We start from the raw sequence: 9,368 nt of genomic DNA, 5'->3' as shown, positions 1-9,368 counted from the left end.
TCCCCTTGTTCATGTCTTTTATACATAAACATGTGTCCCCTTGGTTTTTAAGAGATTTGGAAAGTTTCAGGAAGAAATATTCTCTCTCTTTTTGTCCTGATCCATTTATATAAAAACCTGTCTGAAAATGAGATGATCAGATATTGGCCACTTTGTGATGTCACAATGCTTTTTTTGGCTTCTGTAACCATTAGCCAATCACCAACCAAGGTAACACCCACCCACCTTATCACCTGAATCTCTTCCGAATGCACCATTGCTTTTTTTAACCAATCACTTGGCAGAGGGGCGTGGCCAGCAGCAGCTCATTAGCATTTAAAGCTACAGAATCAGCACGTCTGAAACAGGGCTGAAACAGAGGGGATTATGGGATGCTACATTGCATGATCTGTTTGGTATATTTCGAGCCAAACACTTCATTGACATATTGTGTATTTATCTGAGAACTATAATATATATTTGAAAAACAGTATAATAGTGGACCTTAAAAGATAATTTCATAAAAATACCATTGGATGTGATAACAAAGTTGTCAGCCAATGGGGAGTGGTGGATGTGATAGGAATTAATACTATAAGGAAAAAATAAGCATATATATGCAATGCATGACATTAAGGATTTTGGGAGATGGCCCTGTGGGCCATCTAAGCTAATTTACAGATGGCCCTGACCCCAATAGAGATTGCTCTGAAAAATGCGCGCGGACGAAATGGCACGAAGGGTTTGGGGGGCCTCCCCCTAGAACATTTAGATTTTTCCAGGTCTTACTGTAGATGCTGTCTGGTATATTCTCTAGACTGAATTATAAGATGAACCACCACAATGTTATATTGTACAATTTCAATTTTATTCTTCATTTCACTTGTTTGTTTGCTCTTGTTTGTGTTTGCTAGCTTGCATGCCCTGCATAGCTATAAGAAATACTTAAGTTGTTGATCAAGACACTTTCCATCTGATGAAGGCAAATGCCTTCCCAGATGTAAAAAAGTAGAAAACATAACATTCAGTTGTAACTGCCAAAACAAACATTATTTACACTATTATGGCCCCTGTTAAAAATGTTTGTAATGTTATCTACTGTAAGTTGGTCGAATGAATGCTTCCTCATCCGGAAGCTGACCGAGCAGACCCGAGCAGCAGTCGAGAGGAGCCGAGCGCATCCGCGAAGCACACAACATGGTGACGTCGGAGTTCCCGTTAGCCGGCAAATCTAAATCTCTTCGGTCAAAATAATTTCCCTTTAGCGCAATACCGCTTCAGTGGCGCCACTTATGTGACAGACAAGAAGAGTATGTGACAGACAAGAATAGTCAATTCTAATGTCTAACACGTAATGTGGAGAAAGAGATGTCCTGTCCTGGTTGATTGTGCGTTGATCTGTTGGTAATGCCTCGGGGTTCCGGTGGGCATGTAAACAAATGCATAATGCTGCGCTATACTTTGTGGCCTCACCCGGTTGCATAGCGACACTTATTGTTTAGGTGTCTTTTAATAAGCAGGTAGTAATATCATTAGCTAGAACTAGCTGGATCTGATCGATATGGACATAAACGCGAGTGAAGTCTAATCTGATGGGAGAGAGAGATCAGCTGCTGCTGACGAGTCGACACACAGCTCTGCATGATCACATGCAGCGGTGAGCAGACAAAACACACACTTCAGGTTAGAATATCACACGTAGCTATTTTAATTACCTCTCAAACTACCTAAAGTAGTTATAGATATGTTTAGTTTTAATGTCGGGTCACTCATTAATGAATCCGCGAGCTGCATGATACTGGCATAATAGATTGCCCGATCGGGCAACCAGCAGGTGAGGCTTCTTGCCCGAGCTAAATACTAGATGGCCCCGGGCCATCGGGCAGTCCTTAATGTCGAGCCCTGATATGTAGCAAAGTCCCACTCTTTGCTTAATTGTGTCTAGGTAGGAGAGTAGAAATGATTTCTGTTTCACAGACTGTCACACACACTTCAATATATTTAAATGTGCAGCTTCTATTATCTCCACCCTGACGTGATCTCTCACCACTCGCAGTAGCCTCCTCTGCTCCTTGAAGGTGGCACAGCAGCCCAGCACGCCTGTTACCATGACGATGGCTCCAGCCAGGACCAGTATGTAGGCGGAGGCAGCGTAGGTCTTGGAGGAGAGGAGGCTGATGTAGTCGCTCTTCTCAAGCAAGGTCCAAACACCCACCGCCATCACTACGCCACCTGCCAGCTGGAAGAAGAAGAGCACATGATGAGAGTCCGGTCTGTGGGAGAGGGGCCCGGTTCAAGAGGAGCCAGAATCTGTTAAAAACCAGCACACAGTACAATGCAAAAAGACAAAACCTGAGCGGTACAAAGAGGTTTCTATTATCTATCACTCAAGCAGGATTCAATGTGACAAAGGAGGAGAAATGAAGGACTGTCGATGGCTTAATGTGAAATGATAAAATGGACCAATTGCTTTTACAGGAGATAATATGATCCTGAATCAGTTTATTCTGCATGGAAATTGTGCAGGAGCTGATTGCTGAAAAGCTTAGCTACAGCAGCAGCAGGCAATGCTGCAACTATTATTTGAAGAAATCCCCTGTAATCGTCACAAACATGTACATGTATGTATGCATTTAACCCATCCTAGTATTAAGGACAGTGAGCAGCTATTATACAGCACCTGGGTAACTGGCACCTCCACCTGGTTACTGGCACCTCCACCTGGTTCCAGTCCACACTCAGTGTTTGCCCGTTCTGGGACTTCCCCATAAGACCTACAGACTGAGCTACTGCCGTCGTCAATATTATGATGAGGGGTTGGCAAAATTGCCAAACGTGCTCTGTTTCCAGCTTCTCAAAGGAGAGGATTTGCTACTTTTTTTGTCATATATGGAACATAGATAAAGTCTGAGGGTTTATCAAGCACCAAGTAAATCCTTAAACCCTGAGGATAGACTAGGCAAGCATAGGAATCAATGCTTCCATCCAGCATATAACTGTCACAGTCTGACATCTTCAGCATTATCTAAGAAAACTGTTTTGGCAAAATTAAATCAGTGAGATATCAACAGTGACGAGTCAGCAGATGGCACAGCGCTGCAACAGAAATCTGTCATTGCTCCAAAGCCGTAAATCTAACAGCTGTCCTAATTTAGATTTAATTTATACAAAGACAAGGCGACGGTTTCAGAGGCTAGACAGTGAGTGGGATTGTACGACACACCCAGAAACAGTGAGGCAGGAACACGCAGCAGAGATAAACCAGGAAACATTCTTTACTTACCATTTTAATGTAGTAACCACAGTGGTTTACTGGTGAATGAGGAGGACTAGTTATTAACTTGTGCTACAATACTGGTAATGGTCATTTTGTTTAGTGTTTTGTTTTAATGTTGTAGTGCATATATGCAGTTGAACTATCTACACATGCACACTGACTTGATGTTGAAGTTTGTTTTTCATCCTGAGGGAAATTGTTGTGTAGCAGTTTCAGTAGGAGTGCAAATATAAAATAAAGTATATATTTTCCTAGAAATATTATCAGTAAAGTGCAAACCAGTGGTTGTCAACGTTTTTTCTCATGACTCATGACTTGAGTCAAAAGTTACATAAAATCAAAGTTCAGTTAAAACATGTGTCCGTTTAAGATGTTTGCCCTCGATTTAGGAAACAATAATGGGTGAATCTTGTCTAGTGTCATCAAAAGCTGCACAAGAGAAATGGCGACCTCTAGTGGCAACCATAGGTAATCACTGGAACATTTAAAAAAGTGAAGGACCATGAAGTGAATGTTTGACGTTTATGTCAGGGTATATTACTATTCATGAAACCTACAGATGTATTTATGTTTGAGCAGGAAAACAGGGTGAAGATGATGGAATATAAGTTATTTGCAATTGTACTTGAAGCTGAGGGGCAAGACTGGACTACATTGCTTTAGAATTCTAAAATCATGTTAGAAAAAATATGCATTTTATACATTTTATTTGTATGCATTTTATTCTAAAGTGTATTCAATATCAATGAAAGGCAGTGTGCTGCACTGCTCACTCAAACGTAACTCCTTGACCTTCAATACTACAAGATTATGTTCACAAACACAGCAGATATGGATCTATGAACTTACTTTAGCAGTAGGTGCAGACAAATATCTGAAACCTTTTTTTAAAACCTAAACCATGTACTTATGTGTCAATGTAAACTTTGAAAACAAGTCATGGATTATTGTTAATCCATGTAGTTTTGAATTATCATAAGGTCTGATGAAATTACTAAGGGAAAAATATCCCTTTAGAAGTCGGCATGAGACAGAAGGACAAGAAAAACCTCATCTTGCTGAAACTTCGATAATGCCAACACTTTTAAAAAACAATTCTGTGTCATAAATCAAAATCCTACCGAACAACATAAATAGAAAACAGGGCATGCAACATCTAGAGGTAAACTGACCACTGCCAATCAACACAAATACTTGTAATAAAGCAAAGCGTTTCTGACTGATTGCTGTGATTCTTGTACCTCTGAGTATTTTGGAAAATGCTTTTTATAAACTAAATGACTAATCACAAACATCAATGAAAATAACTGCAATATCCTGAAATATATATTTGGTTGTCATTCTGGCATCTGTCACAGAAAAGGTACAGTGTGGTTAGCCTGCCAGTTTGAGAGAGATCTGATTCTTTGGCAGACAGATGATTATCACATATGGAAAAGATGTAACTGTGATTTCACACTGAGTACGTGAGAGCAAGAGAGTCACTTTCCCTTTGCTTCATTGCTAAGATTTGAATCTTTTTCCACACAAAAGATGGAGTTATTTGTAGTGCTTTTCTCCTGGAACACCATGTTCTTGATACTGGGAAGTTTTGGGTGATTGGGCTCTGAATGAACCGTCTGTGTCCTCTGTAAAGTATGCAGCTTGGCTTTGACTCCATGAACTGGAAAAGCAGCAGGCCTTCATCTGCTGCCTGAATAAAAAGGCTCTGTTGAAGAGTTTTATCTGCTATGTATTCCAGATATCATAGAGGTAAATGGAACATTTGGATTATTACCATTTGGGTTACATTTTTTTAATTTGGAAATCATTTAAGTTGTCGTTTTTTATCAAATACTAACTTAAGTTATGCTGAGATCTGGAGATCTGGTCTGTAAACTGTGCAAATGATAGACAGTTTCGTAAACACTTTTTTTTATTTTTCTCCCTTTGTGTGCTCTTCCAAACACAGTACATTTGAGCAGCGTATGCTTTGTTTAAAACCTGATTGTCTGACTGCTTGTGTTTCTTGCCCTCCCCACCCAACTCCCTTTTAGCTTCGCTGTGTTTCAAGGTCACAGCATTTATCTTTGTTATTATAACCCAAATAAAACAATGGAGAAATCAACAAAAAAGAGATTGCATGAAAAGTTATATATACTGGTCGTAAGTGCATATCTGAAAGCATGAATGTGCTTTTGGAGCACTTTAGACCATCATAAGCACTTTGATAATTAAACTCCCTGTCCAAGCTCAAGTAGGCCAGAATGAAACGTACCCAAAAGAGAAAGTTGAAGGCAAACAGGAGGTATTTCAGGCAGATGGTTCCACATGTTTCCTTCTTCTCCTCATAGACCCCCATGCTGCAAAAGAAAGCAGATTTCAGATCAGTTATGACAATAACACACAGAAAGAGTTTTATTCAATAAATCTCATACTGCTGTACACTCAGTTTGATGTCATGTGTCTATGTTTGAACCAGATTGTGAGCTCTCGCCCAAAGTATTGTGTTGATAAGGATGATGGAGACCAAAATGACTCTTCTGGTGACTGCGTCCTTTTTGGTGCAGCATATTAAAAAAGCAAGCATTAGTTTTATTTTGATTACCAGTGCCAATGTGCCAATGTGCAAAAAGTTTGGAGCCAGTGCGATAACTAAAGAACAGTGAAAGTAAGACCGAGGCTTTGCTTTTAGAACTCGTCAGCTTTTGGAACTCCTTATACAATTTCCCCCAAAAACATTTGATATATAGGCCTTATTTAAAAAGTGTAAACACTACTGATTTAAGAGATAAAAGATTAGGTTTAAAAAGGTTGCTATTCTGTTTAAGGTCATGAATTCAAGAATATCAGAATGTGTTTATTAAGCATTATTTTGCGAAAAAGTTCAGTATACAATGAATATACACTTTGTTAAAGTACAATGGGGGCTTGTAGTTGGCACAGAAGACACGGAATTATATTACAGCTTGAAATAAAGCCAACTTTCGTTTTTATGGTGATGCACTGTTAACAAATGAGAAGTTACAAGGCGGATGCAGAACGTGGGGGAGTAAGTATTAGATCAGCAGTGTAGGCAGAATCAGTGAGCTGAGTTATTACATGTGTATGCAGAGAGATCCATGACTAAGCACTGAGTAGGAGCTGAGAGTCGGCCAAAAGGCTGGAAATTAGAAACCACCCTCTTCCCTGAAGCATGGTACCAACAACAAACACTTTCCAGAAGCTAAACCTTCTTCTTTTAACATAATTCACATATTTTTAGTATGGTGTTTTATCGACTAAGTGAATGAAATGGAAAAATTGCACTTCCATGGTTAAAAAATGAAACAGATTGAAGCGTATCCAATCAAAGTCTTGTATTGTAACCGCAGAAGATGACACTGTAGTAACATTTGACAGGTTTTCCCATGATCCTATAGGTTTGAAGTTAGATTTATAGAATAAGATTTATAGATCACATCACAGAGCAACACTTGTCTTCATGTAATCTCTGTTCTCCCAAGTCTCACATCCATTTTTTTAGCCCCACAATTTTCTTAGCTTACTTGTCTGTCAAGCCCAGACTTGCCCTCCTCTGACTGCCTGTAATCAAACTCTCTTCTTCTTCCCCCCCCCCCCCCCCCACACACCCGCACCTACTACTGTCAGTACAGATGAGTGCACTGAGTGTGTCTGGGCTCTGTCTGGTGACCATCTGTTAGTGTTATAGTGGGACCACTTACTGGGACCTTGTTAATTAAATTCAAACAAGACTCAAATGACAACTCCCCCTTTTACTGTTTAGAGACGGAGAGGAAACAGCTGAGTCAAGACAGCAACCAAGAGCTTTATGCAAGGAGGGTTAAGCGTAAAAAAAGAACAGTTGAGTTTCACAATGATGCATCTTATTAAAAGCTTTAGCTAATTTTAGGATGTGATATTCTTACTCAAGTGCACATTAAACAAGACTGTTGCTTGCACTCAGCATAAATTGCATTAAGTAGGATAATGGCTGTCTCGTCTACTCTAAGAGATTACAGTGGTGAAATACTTGAAGCAGGTCCAGGTATCTTTTTTCATCTGTATAAGCAAAAATAAACTGTGATGGACATTTTAGATGACTTCTCCCATCTTATACACAAACCACTAAAATAACCCACAGAGTGGTCACACATTTGAAGTTTCTCCAAAGTAAGGACTTTGGATACTTTGAATATCTTAAAACAACCGGAAAACACCACTGTTTGACTTTGACCAATAATTAAATGTAATGTTTCCACTAAAGTCTAGGGTGGCAGGTGTAGTACTAAGTCTATCTTCTTTTCGTCTAAACAATTACAATTCTAAAAAAACAATTCAAAACTCCAACTTATTTGGTAGACAAAGATCTAAATAAAATATATTTTCTGTGTGAAAAACATACTCTGCTTACATGATGTTTTACAATACTACAGGAAACAGTATTTTTAGTCCAGATTTGGAAAACCAAATAGTCTGACTTGGAAGTAGGTATGTGTGCAACAAGATTTAAGTTATCATTTAATATGTCATGACAAACCAATGTTGAAAACCAAGTTTGGATTGATATAACTCATTTATGAATCCACAATAATACATGTGGTGTTAATAAACCAACCGATAAAAAAACACACAGTTGTTTGAATAGCTGCTATGTCAAATGTAAGGTATAATATATGTTTTAAATTATTACCTGTATAGAGGTGGAAAAGGTACTCAGATCTTGTACTTAAGAAAAAGTAGAAGTACCAAAGTGTAGGAATACTCTGTTACAAGTAAACGTCCTGAAATCAAAATGTTACTCAACTGAAAGTACAAAGTATTAGTAAAACGTAGTAAAAGTACTAATTATGCTAATGTCATAATAATAAATAGTATATGTTTTGATCACAATTAGCGATGTACTGTATTAAAGTGTTATCAAAGCTGGCAAAGGTGTAGCTAATTTCAATGACTTTGTATGTTGCAGGGTAGCTTGTGAATTTTACTCCAGGTGTAACTAAAGTCTAATTTTAGTGTTGATTATATTTCACACCATTAATCCAAATCTGTTAAGTAATTTAAGGTAATAAATAAACATAGTGGAATAAAAATACACTATTTACCTCTGACTTGTAGGGTAGAAGTACAAAATAGCAAAATATTGAAATACAGAAGTAAAGTACAAGAATTTGAAAATGGTTCTTGAGTAGAGTACTTGAGTAAATGTTCTTATTACTTTACATCATTGCAGGTATATTACCTAGCTTGCTCGGACTACAACAAAAAGTGAGCTAGCTGAACGTCATTACAACCCGTCCTGACAACGGCTCAGCAGTTAAACCTCTGGAAAGTCCTATGGTTTGTGTAAAAGGTTTGGGTTCACAATAACCATGTATAAACCTTGTTTTGGTACCACAGGGTAAGCTCTATTATGCATAAGTTTACAGGACCGCACACTGACATAAAAACAGAGTTTTGTAGACCTGTTTCCTCGATGATTTTCAGATGACGCTACAGCGCATCTCTGCCGGTGTGAGCTAACGCTAAAGTTATACGACTCACAGCTGCTATGAGGGAAAACACATGTGTTATCAAAACGACCTACTTTCAAAAGAAACCAACAAAACGTTGAACACATGTCTGATAACGTAGCTTTGAAATACAGCTGTAAGATGTCTTAACTACATGGTAAAATTACGGTAGTGCTTCATGTTGGCTTAATGCGACACCGCAGTGTGGAGCTAACCACTATCAGGGCACTTCCTGCTTTCACTTACCTGCCGTTTCTGTGATCTTCCGTAGAATAAAGCGATTAAATGTTTAGGAAATACTCCTAAAGGTCTTCTGTTTCCAATACACTTTTTACTCTGATAAAGGTCTCTCGGATGGCCGTGTGTGAGCTCAAGGACTGAGGCTGCTGACTCCACCCCGGGCTACCTTGCGTGTTTCTGGGTGTTTTTTCTGTCCCGGGGCAATGCTTCTGTGATGCAAACAGATACAGAGGAGGAAGCAAGGGAAATGAAAGAAAAATCACGATTCAAAGAAAATATATGAGAAAAAAAATGATTCAAGGAAAGTATATGTATTTTAATAATGATCAAACTACAATACTGACGAAGGGTTTTTCTACCAATTATCAATAGCCTACTAC

The 9,368-nt window shown here is 38.7% G+C and overlaps 1 protein-coding gene across 1 annotated transcript in view; it reads right to left on the bottom strand.

The window, feature by feature from the left end:
• Positions 1-9,199, bottom strand: part of cd151l (CD151 antigen, like) — a 20,685-nt gene extending 11,486 nt beyond the window's left edge. The window contains exons 1-3 of the mRNA XM_079664963.1: positions 8,995-9,199; positions 5,514-5,598; positions 2,027-2,218 (exon numbers count right to left, since the gene is read on the bottom strand). Of these exons, the coding sequence (XP_079521089.1) occupies positions 2,027-2,218; positions 5,514-5,597 (276 nt within the window). The 5' untranslated portion in view covers position 5,598; positions 8,995-9,199. The remainder of the gene's footprint in view (positions 1-2,026; positions 2,219-5,513; positions 5,599-8,994) is intronic.
• Between the last annotated feature and the right edge of the window lie 169 nt (positions 9,200-9,368).

Source organism: Notothenia rossii, assembly GCF_949606895.1.
Source record: "Notothenia rossii genome assembly, chromosome: 2".
Classification (NCBI taxonomy): Eukaryota; Metazoa; Chordata; class Actinopteri; order Perciformes; family Nototheniidae; genus Notothenia; species Notothenia rossii.
Note: the sequence above shows the minus strand (reverse complement) of the source record. Positions and strands in the feature narration are given on the sequence as shown.